Genomic DNA, 20,407 nt, shown 5'->3' on the forward strand with positions numbered 1-20,407 from the left:
TGTTCCTTCATATTTAAAAACCATAAACTATAGCCACATTTACCTACAAAGTGTAAGCTTATCAATGATGAACCATGCGCAGTGGTATCACCATTTTAAATGTATATAATGCCAAATATCAAATATTAGGTAGTATTGTCTCATACACAATTTTAAATTGCTTCATGTTATCCTGCTCCCTCAGCGCCACTGAGACATCCCCAGGTTCTATCCTTACTTGGGTAAATGCTATATTCAAGGTTCCCTCACTTCATCAGCACAGAGGGGGTAGACTAGAGGCAGTGCAGGAAACAAAGCTGAGGGTTAAGAGATCACGTACCCCAGAGATAAAAGTAAATAAAAACCTACCTTGATGAAACTTTAAGCTGCCTACAGTATATAAGATGATGTCAACTGGGAAGTTAGGACTTGATCATCTAAATTCTAAGACTTGCTTCAATAATACTATGACATTTGGATAATATCATGACCCTTTTTTTATACTACTACTAAGAAAAGATTCACATGATCTGGCCTATCACTAGAGGCCATTCTTGTACAGCAATAATCAATCCATAATCACACACAGTGAAATTCCTTATTTCATTATAAATTAAATATGTGCACCTATTGTCATTTTAACATTAGAGTTATTTTTCATATTAATGGAAACTTACTCCATTCACAACAGAATACATAGAAGTTATTCCACATGGCAGATGTCCCTGGGGAGCAATCCTCCTAGAGTCCCAGGGACACAACTGGCTTTGTTGAATATGGCTCCCATACTTAACTCTTAGGATTAAAGTATTCAAGAAGTACTTCATTGACAAGAAGCATTTGGAGCTTGACCTTCCCTTACAACCTACCATCATCTCCTTACCTGTTTGGAACAAGATGCAAAAGTTATCTATAGTAACAAACAAATTGTTTAAAAAATTGCCTCCTCAGCTCAAAGCATCACTGACAAATGCATACAACCAGTATGTAACAAAGACCAGACAACCAAAAAAACCCAGGGAGATACTTCTGAGGAAAATGTATCAGACTTTAATTGTTAAAAAACATGTATGTAAGATTCAATATGTTCTCTTCTTCAGTTAAAACACTGCATGCTGATTAAAGCTAGGCTAGATCCTCTGACTTCAGTAACACAGATGGACATCAAGTGCACAAAACAAAGCAGGAATCAATTCCCACTTTACCCTACTCTCTCCAACACTCACCAGAAAAATAAAAATAAAAAAATATCCTGCTTGACCTCTCCAAACTCCTCAAATGTCCACTAAAACAAATATAGCACACTTGTAGCCTTCTCAGAACAACTAAATTCAGATAACTGCACACTACAGACTGAATTGCAACTTTGAATGTTTTTTAACGAAGAATATGCAAGTCAACCAATCCTTTTCAAACTACCTCTTTCAAAAGTAATCACTCAGTAGCTGAGTACCAAGTAAACTCAGTAGCTTCAGCACTTTGTGTTGTGATAACTCAGCATTGCTAAGAATTTTGCATCTTGGCACTAAAAAAACAAACCCACCAAAAACCAAACCAAAACACCCCCAAAACCACAAATCAAAAACAAACAAGCAAAAAAAAAAACCCTAAAAAAATAGCCCCAATCCCCCAAAACCCCAACAAACAAAAAACCACAAAAAATACACTTTAAGTTACAAGGGTGAAGTAGGAACCCAATTCTTCTGCTATGCATTGAATCCCCTTATGCACTAAAAGCAACAGAAGTATGACTCAAACAATTTAACATCAAATTTACCTGATGATTTTTCAGGCCTAATGACAAAAGTAAAAACAGGCTAAAGGGAAAAAGAACAAGAATACTTACAAATTTATAACCTTATCGAAGTGGTGTTTTGAGCAAAATTGCTGGCTGCTCTTGTCTTGTTTATGCTGACTCTGTCCCAGCTGAACAAACCTGTGAAAAGCAATAGACAGAAGAATAAATCAAAGAAATAAAAGAACTAACCCAAAAAAATTCATCATATGAAAGAAAATGGCACCAAAAAATGAGTCTTTAGGTCATGTTATATAAGTCACCAATCACGATCTACCTGCCTGGTAAGTAAGAGGGATTTCTAAAACGTTACAGTGAGTGTATGTGAGAACTCAGCAGCTCCTTTCAGCTTGAAAAAGATTTGCCTGTTAATTGGTGTCACCTAGTATGTCATGGGATAGAAACAGGTCTCCGCTCCTACGAAACTGGCAGCCCGCTACAGTCAACTTCCCATGTCTTTTTCAAAGCAATCAGTCAGATGAATAGCCTATGGGAAAAGTCAGCACAAGAGACAGAAAGTCTCTCAAGTTTCAGATTTAAGTCAGTCCTCAGCCAAATTCAATCTAGTTTATTCAGCTGAAATGCTGTTTGTCCAGATCGCTTATTTACAAGCGAAACCTTTTAGACGAGTTCCCCCATCTCCAAATATTTGCTGGAAGACACTGAAGATGGAAAATACTCTTATGGCTTTTTTTCTTGGCAATGAATTGGAGCAAAATTAAAAAAAAAAATAGTTAATCACTGATCTTATTCACTCGATCTAAGAGGAAAAGTCAGAGGGTTTCAATACATGTATATGCAGTTCAATTTGTTCACTCTCCAAACATCTGAAAACAGAAGTAAGTGTTAGTTATGATTTAACACTTTAGTTTTCTGAGGCAGGGGGGTTTCTTAATAGTTAGCTTCCATTTAGCTTAAAAATAGTCCTATTTGTGTATTTCAGAAATATTTACTACATTTTAACAGGGGACAACTAACAGCGCAAAAGCAATCACATGGAAGAGTGTACAAAAGACAAAGGAACAATACATTCCTAAACAACTTATTGTGGCTTTTCTTTCTGCTCCATTCAGATTCTATACTGCAGAAACAAAAGCCTCAAAAACATGCAACATCACTTTGGATGCGAAGGAACAAATACTTACGTTTCTAAATAAGAGAATTATAAGTGGAAATTAAGATAATTAAAATCTAGTACTGGAGCTTGCTATTGAAACAAGCTTAAAAAAACAAATCAAGCTAAACTAAAGGTGTAAGTATTTTTATTAATTGCTTCAAATTATCCAATATTCTGAAACAAACAAGGCCTAAATTAACACAAGCAAGTTACCAGACATCAATAAGATACCATGCACAGTTTATCTGCAGTACATATCCTTAAATTATTTGAGGAACCTCCTTGTCCCTTCCAATCTCAACCAAACTGCGCTTCTGTGATTTCTATTTTGATGAGAATTAACATAAGTTACCCCCAGCCATCAGTGAAAATGGGCTGAACAGATTCAAATTACTTTTCATTTGCATAGAGACTTAATATAGATCAGTTGACGTAAAGTAATTTAACCTGAGGCATTTTAAATCTGTGAGTGCCTGATGCTAATAAAGAAAAAAATACATAACATGTCCAATGATGTCAAGTAGAGTCATGACCATATATCTCCATTTCCCTTATTACAATAATAGAAAAAGACTTGAAGTGAGAACTGTAATCATACTGTGAAATAAATTGCTGCTATTTTCAAGCGATGTACATTGTAATGAAGGACGTCAGTACAATCTATACTTTCCACATAAATCAGCACATCAGACCATAAATAGCACTACGTCTTGATAACTAAAAGAGGTAAGGAATTTATAATTGTTATATTTTTAAAACCTGCATTGCTTGAGGGAAATTAAATAAATGCAAGCTTTTTTTTGTCCTGAAAAGGATATGAATAGGGACCTTCAAAGCCCCCATGGAGTTTACAGTGCTACTGTAACAATAGACTCAATGGTAGGTCAGCCTAAGAAATTGTAAAATGGGAAGTAGTTCCAATTCTGGATGTTACCGCAGAGTTGCTCATCTGCACAAAGTGACTTGTAGTAGACACCAGCTCACACTGGGCCATTTCCAGAACAATAACTATCCGGTGTACCAAAGGGTAATTGTCAAATTGGCATCCATTTTCTAGAGGTTAACATAAAGAACCAAAATTAGAGGCACAGGTGAAGTCAAAAATTTCAGAAATAATGAGAAACATCCTCCTCAACCCTTGTCAAGTGTACTATCTTCAAATTACTCAGCATGTAGGAAATAGGTAGAAATAGGAATTCAAAGAACCAAAGAGTGCAAGAGAAGTAGCTACTCCTAAAGAAAAAATAATAGAAAAAACCGGTTAAATAAAAAGGAAAAAAATAAAGCTTTGAGAGGATTAATGAACTAAGTCAGGATTAATCATCACATATCAACAAATGAGAATGTATCACAGTGAATTAAAACTTCCCTCCCATTGAAGAGGTTTCAAGTATAACTGCTATTACATATTAGAAAAATCAAAAAAATGCACACAAGCCCATTTCAATGCATGCCTCACAGGTATTCACTTCGACATACACAGTGTTTTTCTGAAATGACGTATAGTTTTCTTAAGCCCCTTTTCCCAAACTCCATTAATTCTACATTCTAAGTAGGTGTTTGAAACATTAGTTTATTAAGCTAATGTAATTGATTTGCACTCCTGGTGTCTTGGATAAGCAGTTGCTCTCTTGGCAACAGCACTGTAAGTCTTCAAAACTAAGACGGTCTTCAATTTGGATCTAAATTTCTCCAAGTGATCTCCAGTACTGAATTCCCATTATTCTGTCTAGTTTTCAAAGAAAAAGACTGCAGTTTAGGAAAGAATCTCCTCCATCAGGGAGTTACGTAACTTTTCAGTTCAGTTCTAGTTCATCTATAACTGAAATTATTCTAGTTCAGTTTTGGTTTGAGTCAAGAAATTAATTTGAGCCTTTTGAAATTTTGTGATTCAAGAAAAAAAGATTTGAACCAGGTTCTTTTGGGCTCCAGTGTTATTGTGTGATATTGAGGAGAGAATTTGAGAACAATAGCATAAGTGCGTGTTTTTTAACAATGGCAACACGTAGCCAGTGCTCTGTGTGGGGTTACGGCAATTCAGAAACAGCATTCCTGATACAACGGAGTCACTGCCTTTCGTTGGAGAAGCATACTATTAATTTGCTGTTCACTCTTGGGGAGCTGGTAGTTCATGGCTCCTGTGGAGCAGTGACCGCTGTCTGGTACAGGATAAAGAACAAGTTATCCTTGAATAAAAGCAGAAGCTTTCGTGTAGTCGATACTGGGAGGCGATAGCTTGATGCTTGCCCACCAAACTCCTACCTCCGGCTGCTCATGATGAGGCAGCAGCTCCAGGCTCCTGAGGAGAGCCTGCCGGCGCTGTGCAGCACGCTGCCTCACATTGCAGCAGTTTACCTCAAAGTGCAGGAGCTGAGTGAGAATTTGCTGGACCACCCAAGGAGCGGTAGTTTGTCTTGCACCATGCTCTGACTTACTCATTTCCTGTACGTACGGTTTGAATGCACAAAACCATTTATTAAGAACAAGTGGCAGCACGATGCTGTTCTACATGCAGCATAGAAGAGCACATTATTACACATCCTGCATTTAGTGCTGTGCATACAGACACACACACAAACCCGCACACCACGTACATTTGCATGTCATTATTTCATGAAACTCTGATAACGGCAAGGGCCAAACTGACTTCTCCCTCTCCTGAAACTCAAAAGTACAAATATGTGTCACTTAGATATCCATGCTTCTACAGCGTGAGGTATTCTGACCTCTTTGCTCAGCTTTTCTCCTCATAGTCTATACCAGACTTAGCAATGGTCTCCCTGTCTCCCTATCAAATCCACAATTTTTTTATTTCAAGCTCAAAAGACCAAGATGTTTCAAGAAAAAGGCTGAACAGTATTCAGAAAAATAATTGTCCTTGAACGCCAAAAGCCACACAACTATTTAAATTTGAGTAAAAGGTAACAGTTAACACGTACCTCTACAAGACATTATGTTAAAAAAAAGACTTCTGTTGTTTTGTATGCATTTTTACAGAAGAGGCTATTTCACTTATGACTGATTTGAATTAGCGTAATTAGCATAATTCAACATTTGAAAAATGCAAAAAACACAGATTACATAGCTTAAAACCATGAAACCACTCCTAGTACGGAATTTGCTTATTCATTTCTAGGACTATAGTAAGCGACAGGTATTTCTGCTGATGCATCTTTCATTCGATTTAAGTTCTCAATTTTGCATTGAGACATCTGCGTAACTTCCACTGAAACCAGAGCTGACAGAGACTTCCAAAACCAGTTTGATTTAAAAACCAGAATAGCATATATAACCAAATATCTCTAAGATTTATAATTTAAATAAACTTAATCAAAGGCAGCACTTTGACAAGCTGTATTTAACTAGCTCCAATTATCTTTTACTGATTACCACTGGAAATTTATCTCACCTAGCATATATTGCAAGATCATCTTCTGAAGGAACATCTGAAAGATTGACTCCATACACATCTTTTGTCGATTGCACTACATTCTGGAACATAAGAAGAAAGATTCAGACCGAGGATACAATAACATCCAAGGAAAAGTTTGCTTTAAAGCAAGGAATTCTAAACTTGAAAATAATTTCTAAAGAGCAGGCAAAACCAACCAAGTTTGTCATATACATAGTAATTTCAGCTTGCGCATGTTGTTTTTTTTAAACTAAAAAATAATTTATTAAAAACATTCTTCAAGACATTTGTTCAACAAGGAAAGAATTCTTGAAACACAATGTCAGATAAAACAACATATTAGGATAATAAATTATATTTATAGGACATATAATGATGTAGGTATTAAATTCTGTTCTGTGTTCAAATTTAATATAGAATAAATCATACTCGTCCCACATTTGCTCTCACATTTCCTGCTGTCAATTCTGAAATAATTACAAACTTCAGGTTGAACAAAACTATTTTTATTTTATACATTACACAATCATGTCAGTCAACTATAACAAGGAGCTAATGCACATGCAATACTTCACGAACTGTGTCTAATGATTCAGTGTTAAACTGAGGGCGTTTACTGACGAGACACACGTGACTGCAAGTCAGTCAACTATAAAAATAGTTTTCTTTTAGTTCAAAAAGATCCAAAGTCAAAGAAGAACTTCGGAAAGATATGTCCTGACCAGAAGTATAAAAGCACTTTATTGTTAACTTCTGAGAGATGTGAATAGAAAGGACATAGCAGTTGGGGTTCCACCCTACCCGACCCCATAATCGCACAATTTTTCTCTACTCTACCATTGCTGATGTAAAAAATACCAAAATTCAAATCCCTCACCAAATATCCTTGTTTAGCTAACAGAGACATAAAATAGAATATTTGTAAGCTTAGGCTTTTAAATGCATTCTTCCTTAAAGTTTCTTTTTTTAAGTTAAGCTTAACTTGAAAAAGAAAAAAAAAGTGTCTGAAACATTTCTATTGTTTACCTGTTCTAGAAAGTAGACGTTTATTTAATCAACTGGACAACTGGATATAGTATCACCTTTTCCAGTCATAGTTCTTTTGTTTCTTGTTACATTATTCAGTTTCGCCATCAAGTTTTTAAACCCTCCATTACAGGTTTTCTTTTTAAACTTTTACTACATGTGCAGACACAACAAATAATTGCCATTTCCAGAGAAATAATTCCAAAACATTTATTGAAAAGCCTGTATTTGATGCTCTGCTTTTTCCTGGTAATGGAAAAATAACACTTCACAAGCTAAATGAAGATCAGCTGGTGAGCATGTTAAAATCTGATGTCTAACACAGTCCTTAAGACTACTGATTTTTATGTTTGCTTTCTGAACAGAATGTTTCCATAAACATCATACCCTCAAAAATAATGTATTTAAGAGAAGCTTTGTACTTTTGAAGAGACTAAACAAATTTGCAATGGTAGGCAGACATTAACGACAACCCAAGTTAATTGCTAACGTAGTAATTCAGCATAACCGAACAGGTAATTCTTTTCAGCACTTTTAATTTTAATAAGCAATGACACAAATTAACAACGCAAATTATGACTAAAATCCAATGCATGAAAAGGTGCTAATAAAATGGAAAATACTTCACGTGCATTACTAAAAGAATCAGAATAGCTCGCCCAATTGTAAGTCATTCAAAGTCAATACGATCTTAAACCATATTTTCTGTTACGTGCATCTTTCATTTAAGCATCTTAAAAATCTTAAAAAGATATCTTTGGTCTGAGTATTGAAGTGTGTTCAATACACAGACAGGAAAACTGAAGTGAGGTAACTTGTGCAATGGTAAGAATCAAGAATAAAATTTCAGGTTGGATTTCTGTTATTAACCCTGTAGAAGCAACCTGTGTTGCTGGAAAACAGGTACTCTTATTCAGAGATAATGGAAACTTTTCAGATAAAACATCGTGCATAAGCAGAAATAAATGCACTTGTACTGACATAACAATCTGAATTGTCCAAAATTAATACCTTTGATTGTCCAAAATAAATAACTTCATAGTTATTTTATTGAAAATGCTTCATTTAGGTTAGGAAGAAGACAGTGCTGTATAGAAGGCTGAAAATCCATTATCTGAGAACAAACAACCCTAGGCTAAAGAATAAATGTAATGAAAATTTGAATTGTAGCAGAAAAAAAAGACAGTTCTATTCTCTGTTGCCTATTAGGCACTATATTTTATACTGACTAAGGTCATAGATACTGAAGTTTCTTCAGAAGTGATAACATGTACAAGCACAACACTGTAACCATTTAAATTAGCTGTGACTAAAAAAAACCCAAACAAACCAACCCCCCAAACCAACATAATTATTTTGCAAATTTGTATAATCTCCATTAGCATATCCTTTTGCTAAGACATTTTCAGTGGTACCCAAAATGGATATCTACAAGAAAGAATTTGAAGACGTTACATGAATTAAGAAAATAGATATTTCCATAATACTTCATACAAATTAATATTTTCATTAAATTAGCACCTAAGGGATTCGAACAGAATTAGAGTTATGCTAGCAAAAAAGATAAGTAGCACACAACTGAGAATACACATTCTTTTAATATGACTGTGCTTTCACGATTTCACTATTATCCTGCCATTATCTTCAATCTTAGTAGCAGTAATAGCCTAGAACCAACGTGACAAAATTATCATCCACGTTTTTTTGAGTTAGTTTACTTTCTTTTTTTTTTTTTTTGGAAATGTCAGACCATACAATTATGAAACAGCAATTTAAAAATCTTCACATAAATCAGGTTGGAATTTAGCCAGATTGAACATTAATTTACAGTTATATCCACAGTGGTAATCATTCATAAGGAACAGATTTCTAATTGAAAGAGGTGGTGCTCAGGACCTCAGAGCTATACATGTCTTTCATGTGGCTTGCTCCAGATATTAGCTCCCATGGACTAAATGTTGATTAGGTAAGTAGATCAGGTACATTCCTGGAGAAGCACCCAGGAACGCGGGATTTAGTTTCATCCAAACGGAATCCCATTTGTATGCTGCAAGACCACATCATGATGCAAGCCAGAACATGGTAAGGACCAATGATCAGAAGTGCACTACTGCTCTGAATTAGCACACTAACATATATGTATTTTATGGTTAATATTATGGACTACACCTGACCAGAGTACCTTTCAAATGCCATAGGTTTCCAACAGTATTTTTCATTTCTTGAAAATGTTATTTTTCTGTTGTATTTCACTATTACATGACAAGAATAATCGCAAAGTTTTACCATCAGTTTTGCTAATATCTACACAAAGAAAATACGTTGGATGCTCTTTTCGCTTAATTTCTCAGTGCTTTACTTCTGACTGTTCCATAACATTTACTGGTTCTTTTAAGGAAATGTAAATTTTAAGTCCACGATTAGCCTTCTTGCCTACCACAGTCATTTCTTACCTCTGTGATTTTTGTATTATCTCCTGTATCAGTAACCTTTACTGGAGTTGAACGCTGAGAAACGGCACCTTCATCTTCTTTGTCTGTCCCAGAATCATCTTCAGAACTACTTGAAACTGCTTCCTCACTTGGGGGTGGTGGAGCACTAGCAGCTGTTTTGCGCTGCAGCACGGTTTCTTCTCTATTACTTTTGTTCCTATTATGAAAGGCAATGTGTATTTATGAAATCAGCAAAATATTAACAACAAGTATTTAAAATTCCTAATTTTTATTACAATCTTACTGAGAAAAATGAATTCTATCATCTGGAACAATTTATTACTCATCTTTTTAATCCCCCAATTGATTTACTGTTCATCAACCTCTTCTTATTCCAGAGCATTTCCAGAGAGCTCACAGGATTAATGCCAGCTTTTCTCAACCAATTCTCTGACTCGTTACTTAAATCCCTCCCCCAGAGGGACTGACTGATGAAAAGGAATAAAAATTAATTGAGGCATATCATCTTTGGTTTTGATCTGGGAAAAAGTTTCACTTTCTGATTAACATTATCCACTCCACTTTCTTATTCTTGGGCCCCAAAATGTTAATCATAATGTCACTTTTTTCCCTTCCTTTTCTGTACCTCTCCCCTCAATTTAGTTCTTTAATCATCAACATCTCCTTATGCAGCATCTTTGTATTTCTTACTCTATAAATTCTAGTCAATATAAAGGGCTGCTTTAATTGTAAAAATTCTTCAAGATACAGCATCTGTATTTTCATAGGCTAGCAGCGGGTTTAGCCGTACAAGCTCTGAAAGGTATACGTTACTTTACCCATCAGAAATTGTACCACCCTTACATCCTCTGTACCCTTTCCTACTGGCCACAGAAGGGTATGTGGTTGCAGTTTCCCCTCAGACACTGTCACAATCTTTCAGGGACTCTGAAGGAAGAGGGACTGGAAGGCAGGCAATGAATATGTTTATAGGCAAATCAGTTCTGGAAACAGGGAAGCAACATCTCCTTGCTGAGGTGACTGTATGTACATACACTGACACTGTGTGTGACTTACCCTGAAGGAAGGCCCTAGAGGAAGACAGCAGCATGCTAAGAGGCTTTGACAACAGCATGTTGTTTGGTGCAAATGCTATTTTGAGTTGCAGCTCTAGTGTTCTCATCAGCAAAGGCATGGAGGTCACCAGTGTCACTTGAGGTCTAGCGGAGCACACCATGACTATCACAAAGAGTTCTGCCTTTTACAGTCAAACTCATACAGCAATTTATCCCTGTGGCGAATTAGCTAACCTTTACATGTTTTAGGTACACATATAAACAAGCAGGAGAGTCCTCCCAAAGGTTCTTTATGTGAGAGCATACCCCACCCCCAAGGACATTAATATAGCAGAAGAATTCTTACAGCTGTAACAAACGCCTTAAGGGAAAAACAACAAAGGTAAGTTTAATTTCCAACCCAGCAGAAACTGACGTGTCCTTAGAAATTTACAGTAAGTTATGAAGACATACTGCATTCTTTTTAGAGAAAATTAGAGTTATCTTCCCTACTTTTCTAAATGAGGTGAAGGTTAAAAGAAAAGCAGTCCTTTCTGAAAGGTGAAGTATAGAGCAAGTAGCCAAACTCTGATATGAATGATATCCCCACCCCTGACACATACTTAGAAGAAAGCCACGATCTAATTGTCCTAGGGGACCAGAACACTTATAGACGAGAACAGATCACCAAATCCTCCAGAAATGTCATAGAGGTCAAAAGATGACGACAAATGTGCAAGGCAAAGATACCACCTCTACCACGGGCTAAATACAGGGAAGGTGACTGAAGACACCTTTTACCCCACTACACAGCCAAAGCATGGGAAGCCTTATGAGCAATATCCAGGGAGTCCTGGAACATGGCTTTGATCCATCTGATCTCGTAGCAAGCCCTAAAAGTCATAGTGGAGAGCTTGAAGCAAAGTGCCGGAGAAAAACGTGTAACAGTCAAGGATTTAATGAAATGTCTGGACAGAAATTAGTTAATCCAAAATCTGACATTATACCACAGTGGAAGAATAAAGCTTATCCTCAAAGGTACCCATAAACTCACAATTCTTAGCAGAGGTAAACTGTATAACTGCTGAACAGTCTTTCTGCTTATTCCCAGGGAACATCAGTAGCATGAAATCAGGTCCTACTAGCGATAAGCATAGTCTACACTCAACATTTATTGACAGTGAGTCCCTCAGGGTCAAGGCCCAATGGATGTTATTTATGAGACAGTCAAATTTTGTAGCTTTTAACAAAATGGCAAGTTTTCAGACGAACTCATAACGTTGTAACAGCACAGGTTTAGTCATTACTGACAATTTTTTTCCTTAATATGTGGTATCAAAGAGAGAATGAAGTGGTTCAGAAGAAGAGTCCCCATAGGCCTTGTGTGATAAAGCAGACCAAAGACAACAATGGAATAAATGAAGTAACAAAGCAAGTCCGGGGTGCAAAAACAGATAATTTGTCCCAATAACTGAATTGTTTTATATAATTTCATCTATAAATATTTCTAATAACATTTTTTACCAAAAACTATGCTCAGATTGGATTTATTGCTGTTTCAGGATATGTTTTATTTATTCAAAATTTATTCATTTATTTTTAAAAAGACAACAATAATATATGCATTCCTGTCATCTCCAATGGAGAAGACAGTTGCCACTGGTACAAAGAAATGATCAAATTTTAACAACCTCTGTATCTTTGTTCTAGATAAAATTTTCTCATGTGTGTCACTTAGAGGAGTAGAAGAAAACAGAAAAGATTAAACAAGTCTGAATAAAGAATTCACAGTGTTAAATAAAAATCACAAATTAGATATGATTTTCAAAGTGTACAATTCCACAGTATAACACCAATGATTTTTTTTCCTATGTAACAGAGAATATACTACATAGGCATACACACAGAGTTTATATATTTGCATTACAATTTCACTATTATTAAACCAGAACAAAATTTAATATTTCAGACTTACCCCAACACTGATTTTCCAGTTTCTTCGGGTTTACGAACAGTAAACGGACTTGGATCAATCCCCACATTCTTAGGCATAAAATCTCTGTCAAAATAGAAAGGAAAAACTGTTCATAAGCAATGTTCAATACATAAAATTTTTAAATTTTATGGAAGAATCACCTCTAACATCTACCTTACAATTAAAAAAAAAATCATCATAAAAAGAAATATCAAGTTCTAACTTCATCATTACAAGTTAAAGTCATGTAAAGATAAATACCAAAGTATTTAAAAAGCTTTCAATTGCATTATTTAGTTGCATAACACAGCTGCAAACATTACTACTTGCCAAGAAGCCTAGAGCAATGTGCTCCATTCCTGTGCTGAAGAAGCACTGTAACACAGCTGCATTGTTTTCAAAATGCTGCCAACACTCAAATTGGGTCAAAAAGCTACATGAAACATAATCTGCCTGGAAGTCTTTAGCTAAAGTGTGATTAAAGATTGCCTACAATATCCAGCTGATTGCTGCCAAAAAAAAAACAAAATAAAAAAAATTGTCTGGCCAGCTGTGAGAACCTGATGAACTGAAGAAAACAACTGTAATACAAAAGCAGAATAATCAGAAAACAATTGTTTTGAAGGTAGCCTCTGTGATCTAATGAGTCCACAGAGAAAAGCCCACTTCACAGACTTCAAGTGCCCAAACTTTTGACACCCCATAATGGAAAATAATTGGAAATTTAAGTGCTATCTTAACCGATTTTTTTTTTTAGAGTTGCATTTCCATTTTAGTATTGTGATTTAGTTTCTAGAAGTTTGCTAAATTTGAAGCTTAAGAAAAACCCAAACCCCCAAAACCAACACCCCATAAAACGTACAGTGTTACACAGATTTAATGAAATAAGTCAAATGTAACTTTAATTCACACTAAATCAACTTCCAGTTAAGGATTTATAGTCCCAAAAGATCCCAATATACCGTGTAGAATTGGTCATTGCCAAGCAGAAAGTCTCATCAAAACTGCTCAACTCATATGGCCGGAAAAACTCATTGTGGATATCAATTTCCTCTTCATACTTGTGGAACTTCTTCACTGTCAACTTGTGCCTGTTTTCAGCACATGTCACTGGGGAAAATAAGAAAATAATCTTTTTACTAACAGATAGTGACTCTGCAAAAATCTAAACAAACACTAGCCTGCTTACCTAGGCACCCTACCAGGCATTTTTCTACAGCCATACCCCCTCTAAGATAAGAAAATATGATATGAAGAAGATGATGCACGACACATCTTTAATAAATATGCATTATCAATCACCTTTGATTTCCCTTCATGACGACAATTCCTAATAAAACATGCTCCACAGTATCCCAGAGAAATAAGACACACTAGCTATAACCTGTCATCTGCAACAGGACTGTAACCACCAGCATAGACTATAAATGTATGTCAATAGGCAAGGGGAAAAAAAACCAAAAAGTGTGCCCTGGCACATAAACATATGGAGGTCAGGTTTCATCAAATTAGGTGTCTCTTGCATCCTGCAGTTGAAAAATCATAGCTCATTGCGGCAGGAAAGTATTTCGTAATCATTATGGAAACTTTTTTTTTCCAGATTTGGGATCTAAAACAGTTAAAAAGCATTTGTGACTAAAACTTCTTTTTCAAGATACTCTGTAAGATAAGGAGCAAATATAAATCCTACCTTCATCAAAAGGAAGAGGTAAATGCTTTAGCACACCTGTGGTCCACCAGTAAGTATAGCTGTACAGGAAAAACAGACACACAATTGCTACTGATCTTGTATCCAGTATCATGATTTGGTCTTGTATCCAGTCTAAATGTTTGCCCATAACGGTTACCCAACGATACAGTGTCACTTTACTAAATATTTCTTTATAATTCATTTGTGGAAGAAAGTAAAGAATTATCCTCGGATCTAAGATTTCAACAGGCCCCTACCCTACTACTTAGCTCTCAGGACACGAAAATTAAACATGTGAAGCTCAATACAGGTATGGAGGGAGGAGTGGGGTTTTTTTCCATTAAATAAAACACATTTCAGGTGCTGACCTCTACAGCACTGAAAATTAAGGTCTTAGTATGTATAGAAGGTATTTATGTTTTTCTCTTGTTCTGGTCTAAAAAAAAACCAAACCAAAACAAAAAACCACCAAAACCCCCCGTCAAGCCCCAGCCAGCACTTGTTATTCAGCACTTGTTATTCCTATTCAAATTTAGGAAAAGGGTATGAAGAAATGAAGGTCAATGATAATAAAATCACAATATTGTCAAAGCAGTTGAATTCTGCACATAGAAATACATTTTGATGTGACAGCTAAGGACAGATGTCCTAAGTCTGAGAACTGTATGTTGGCATAGCTAACAGCAAAAACCAGGCTCTGCTGGAAGCTTACTCAGGATTTCCGAAAAACAACAAAAGAAGTTAAGCAACATTCATTAAATAAAGCATGTTTTATCTTTCATTCATGTTTACATATTTTTATTTTCCCTTCTCAAATATACTTTAATTTCTTCTCTAAATTGTTCTGATAGTTCCTTCTATTTCATTACTTGGGATGAAAAGACATTTATCTGCATTGATTTTTATTTCAAATATGTGTGTATTCACAACACTGTAAGGGCTGTAATCAGAGCATTAACGCGGTTATCTCCTACTCATGTCTATGTAGCCATCTGGAGCAGAAACGAGTGTATTTCCATGCCCAGGGTTAGACTTGTTAGTGGGATTTAGCAAACGGTGCAGAACAGGCAGGGCAACATACTTCAGTTCCAAAACCCGTGTGTGTCCTAGACAAAAAGGACAAAGTTGTGCCTGACATTCACATCTCTTCCTGAAGTATTGTATCAGGCCATGTTAGCAAGCCATTTTCTCCAGTGCCTTCAGAAACTGTGCAGACACACCCAGTTTTGCTGCATGCATAAATGATATTAATTCTGCAGCAACAGAAAGTCTCCTTTTCCATATTTACTGTCCTTTCCTGTGAATCACAAATTACATAAAAGTATATATGAAACTCATTATGAAATCTCTTCTTTCTGATGGAGAGGTAAATAGAATATAGGAAAAGCACAGACAGTCAAAAGACGTTTCAATTACAGGAAACATCTTCCTTCTCTTCCTATATCCGTGATTATATTATGAGTTTTCATTATTTCCTTTGCTGCTCTGCCCAAGGAATCCAACAGAGGCACTGCACAGAGAGGCAGGAAGAAGTTATACCAAGAACTTGTCCAATAGTTTGGTACAATCAAAAAAATACTTAGAAGATTTTTTTCACCTAACTACTTATTACATGGAGGTGTCATGTTGTTCACATGAGAAAACATCTTGGTTGTATATTATAAGTGCTCAGAAGAAATTCTGGCCAGAATGAAAGGTAAAACTAATTAACAAATAAATGAAGATAACCAACATATTTTTTTAAAATGTTCCATCTCATTTGAGGACAGTAGCTGTGACAAGAGACAGTTGTTTAACAGGGTAACAGATGAACAGGAAACCAAGACATTTGTATATTTGCCATGTATCAGCTGAATTAATTTTTGACATACAATAATGTTCAGAATCAGCAGGCAAGAAAATTGATGTTGCCTGTTTCATGTGTGTCTGAAATAGCACTTGGTTGTACGGCTGATATGGGCTAGCATTAAGAGAAGTCTCAGGAGACAAAAAAAAGGACTGAAATTTAGAAACAGTCATATCACATGCCAGCTGCCGTGACGGGTTAATGGAATAAAGAGCCAACAGGGACTGAATACACTGCTTAAACACTTGCAAGTTTTCCCCAGACAAAAATCTACATGCAGATATTCAGATCTACCATTTGTGATACAGAGCCTTAAGACTCACAGAACGAACAAAGATACAAACAGTGAAATTCCTAAAAGATATCATTTACTTAACAAGTCTAGTACTGCTGTTATTATTAATTTTTTTTTCTGGGGGGTGTGGAGCGGTTTAACACAGTATTTATAATCCTTAACAAGCTCATTCCACATTGTGAAGCACTCTGAAATTACTTTAAAGTTTTTATGCTTTAGCTCTATTATTTCTATATATTACTGTGCAACTACAATGGAATGCAAATGAAGCCTAGACATGGCTGAAAGGAAAGCAGAAAACCATGGGCTTCTTGGTATGTACAGCTGCAGACTAAGCACACAAAAAATAAACAAATGTTATTCTCATCACCTAATCTCAAATTCAACACTTAATAAATCTGACCATCAAAAATACAACTGTACGCTGCTTAATGAGACAGCAGTAACCGTACTTCAGTAAAATAGTGAAGCATTTCGCACTGCAAGCTTCTTTTTTAGAACAACAGGAAAATAACATACTAAAGCAAATCCCTCAAAACAACACTATGCAACATTTTTGATAATCTCTTGAAGGTTTTGGGTTGGGTTTTTTTGTTTTTTGGGTTTTTTTCAAGTTTTTGTAAAAACTTAAAAAACAATAAGCAAGTTTTTGACAGGCTGGCAAAATTATTTGGTTAACAGCATGCATGCATTTAAATTTATTAGAGCAATACCAAACAAAATACTAAAAAATAAAAATAACAGCAAAATACCTTCGCCTGGTCTGTGACAGACTGAGAGTGTTCTTGTGATGCAAATAAAAATCAGTGGGAAGTTCCCAGAGATGAGGTTTTCCTTCCGTAGGCTTGAAAACTCCCAGAAAGAGATTGATAGAATCTTGCCTGTCCGCATCTGTTAGACAAGAGGTTACATTACACTTAGCGCCAGGAACATCGCAGAGCCCAAACCCATTCAGACTTGTCATGTTTGCTCCTCACGGACGGAGCGTGTATGTCCTACGACTTCTACAGGGCCCTCTGGGCTTCAACCACCGTCACGAAACTTCATTTAGCCCTGACCTTCTGCCACATTGCAGCACGCATTGGGCTGGTACCAGCGCTGCCTCTTTCCTTGGCTTCTCTCACCAAGGAGCTGAGGCAGAAACTCTGCTTAGAGGCTTTGCAGAATCAGATCTCATGCTGCAGCTTGGTCTCCCACCTCTGCATATATGTGTATGCATGAAGCACGTGTATGTATTTATGCATGTGCCAGGGAATCTGACATATCATGATGAATTTACTGCAGTCTAAACAACAGGAGAATGATGTACCCACACAATACACGAGTTTCCCACATGACACACAAATTATGAATTCTTTAGGTTTTTCTAGCCAAAATGTAATCAGTAAAATGATTAAACTTCACAAACACCTTCCAGTAATTTGGACTTTTTTTCCTATTTGCTCACATCATCAATTTCTCTTGCCATAATCTAAGCCTCACCAAACCAAATAAGGCAATTGCTAAAATCCAGTAGTTACATACCCCTGCAGATGAAGCACAAAAAGAAATGTTGTTGTTCACTCACATCTTTAAAAACTCTCCTGCTACCTATCTGCAGATAGGATGAGTTACAACAGATATGAAGAAAAGCTGGAGTCAGATGAGGGCTTTGGGATAGTGAACCGTGATAAAGAGGGCTTTGCAAGCAAAGCCACAGGGGCAGAGGAAGGATCTTCAGATATGGGGGAATATGTGGAGAACTGAGCTCTCTTTGTGCCCTGAGGAATTAGCATGTGGAAGGCTCTCGTCTCTACTCGTTTGCACTTCAGTAATCATCAGACAAGGAATAGTTCAGACTAGTTCAATAGATAGCGTTACTCCTTCAGTTCTCTCCACATTCCAAAAAGAGTATTGTGAGAGTTGAGCGTCCCTTTAGCAACACACTGCATTAAAAAAGTCAAACTGAAGTCTCAGTACACCAGAAAGCAGGTAAAAAACCAGGCAGAATCCACAAAGCGGTGGCATGACAGCAAGGACAAAGTTGGTTCCTGGCCACCACCCAAGTTTCAGTCAATACCTCCTTCTCCCCAGAATTCAAGTGTCTCTTCCCTCCGTGCAACATCTATTTTTTACAGAGAATCAAGACACACAAGCAGCTGACAAATGAAGTACTGTGTAGAAATTTGGTGACAATAGGATTACAGAAAAGTATGGCACTTTACAGAAGCGTGCCTAAGTGGAGGCCAATATTTGGAAGTGGGATCTTCTGTATAAACATTCACGTGGTGTAACAGGGCAAGGCACCAAGAAAACGGAAAGAAAGGGGAAACCTCTTGATGTTGTGTGACTCCCCTTCCCTACTTAGAGGCCTTTCATCTGGAACCTGCCTTTTTTCTTCCTTTTCTATCCACTCGTACTCCCTCTAGATATTTACTGTTCCTTCAGAGCACTCTTACAAAAAGATATATTATTTTTTACCCTCTTTCTTGCTCCTCACCTTCACAATTTTCTTACGAGGATCAACATATAAACACTAACTCTTCTACACAGTAATACTCAAAAGCATGTGTAGGTCCTTATGGTTTGCAGGCCATATTGTTTCTGCAAAATAGTGTCACAGTTTAACCAAGACATAAGGAGAGAATGAGAAAGGCCAGAAACAGTGCAAGAAAGCTATACAAAACTCAGTAAAAAGGTCTGAAAAAAGAAACACCAAAAAAACCCTTGTTGAGGACACTGAGAATTAAAAAGAAAGGAAAAGTCACAAGCAATAACGTGTATTCTTTCTTCGTGGTAAGTTATTTAGTTAGTGGTTTAACAAAAGTATTGAACAAAACCCAAGAAAGCTCTCTAAGCATAGAAACTGGTGGAGCCCTAAAGACAAAATTAGTTAACATGAACAAATAGGTTAAAATTGGTGGCAATTTCTGAAAGTTAAAGGCAGAGATCAGCCTCCTTTGTTCGTTTTCCATTGTTTCGCCTGCCAGGAACAGAAGGTATACTGAAATTGTTAACTAAATAATTGTAAAACAATTAGATTAAAACCAGATAATTCAGTTAACAAACTGTCACTACATATATGACAGATGCTAAAATGAAATTAAATGAAATGTGTTGTATGACAAACAGCTGGAATTTAAACTCATACTAACTGAATTAACCAATTCACTGTCTGAAACAGTCTATAGCAGCAGTTCATTAAAATATTGTTACCTTTCTTCCACAGCAAAAAAATGACTGCTGTTAAATGTTACCTCGCAAAGAGACTCAAACTCTCTTTACATTTATTGTTTCAGTTGTGCAGTGGTGTTTTAAACTTAACAGAAATACAGGACATTTATTAGAAAATTTCTTTCTACTGTCTTACTTCTCAACTCATAATTTGAAAGTAGGTAAAAAAACATACTACAGATTCTTGGTGCATAAGTCTTCAAGCAGGCACAAACACACACAAGCGACTGGGGAAGCAGATCGTTAACTTCAATCCTCCCCTCACCTTACTTTAAGGGTTGAACAATTTTATGACTTAATTTTGAACAAAAATAATGAAAACTTTTGTCTTTCTTTGAAACACGGGCCAGAGAAAACGGGATATTAAGCTTTTCAGATCAATTTTCTTAGCTAGATAGAAAAATCTCTCTTTTCAAAAATAAATAAGAATATCAATGCATTGTGGAGCGCAGACAAAACAGCAAAGAGGTTTTCTCTCTTCATTGTTAGCACTGAATGTTATTATTGTGTACAAGCAAGTAGAAAGACTGCACTGATTTTTCAAAAGATACTGCAATGTGCGTGTATACTAG

General features: G+C 36.2%; 1 protein-coding gene across 1 annotated transcript in view; it reads right to left on the reverse strand.

Moving 5' to 3' along the window:
- Positions 1-20,407, reverse strand: part of FIG4 (FIG4 phosphoinositide 5-phosphatase) — a 72,859-nt gene that overhangs the window by 12,266 nt on the left and 40,186 nt on the right. The window contains exons 16-22 of the mRNA XM_074580967.1: positions 17,375-17,513; positions 14,482-14,540; positions 13,754-13,901; positions 12,792-12,875; positions 9,783-9,978; positions 6,301-6,383; positions 1,826-1,915 (exon numbers count right to left, since the gene is read on the reverse strand). Coding sequence (XP_074437068.1) covers positions 1,826-1,915; positions 6,301-6,383; positions 9,783-9,978; positions 12,792-12,875; positions 13,754-13,901; positions 14,482-14,540; positions 17,375-17,513 — 799 coding nt within the window. The remainder of the gene's footprint in view (positions 1-1,825; positions 1,916-6,300; positions 6,384-9,782; positions 9,979-12,791; positions 12,876-13,753; positions 13,902-14,481; positions 14,541-17,374; positions 17,514-20,407) is intronic.

The sequence above is a fragment of the Larus michahellis genome, chromosome 3 (genome assembly GCF_964199755.1).
Source record: "Larus michahellis chromosome 3, bLarMic1.1, whole genome shotgun sequence".
Classification (NCBI taxonomy): domain Eukaryota; kingdom Metazoa; phylum Chordata; class Aves; order Charadriiformes; family Laridae; genus Larus; species Larus michahellis.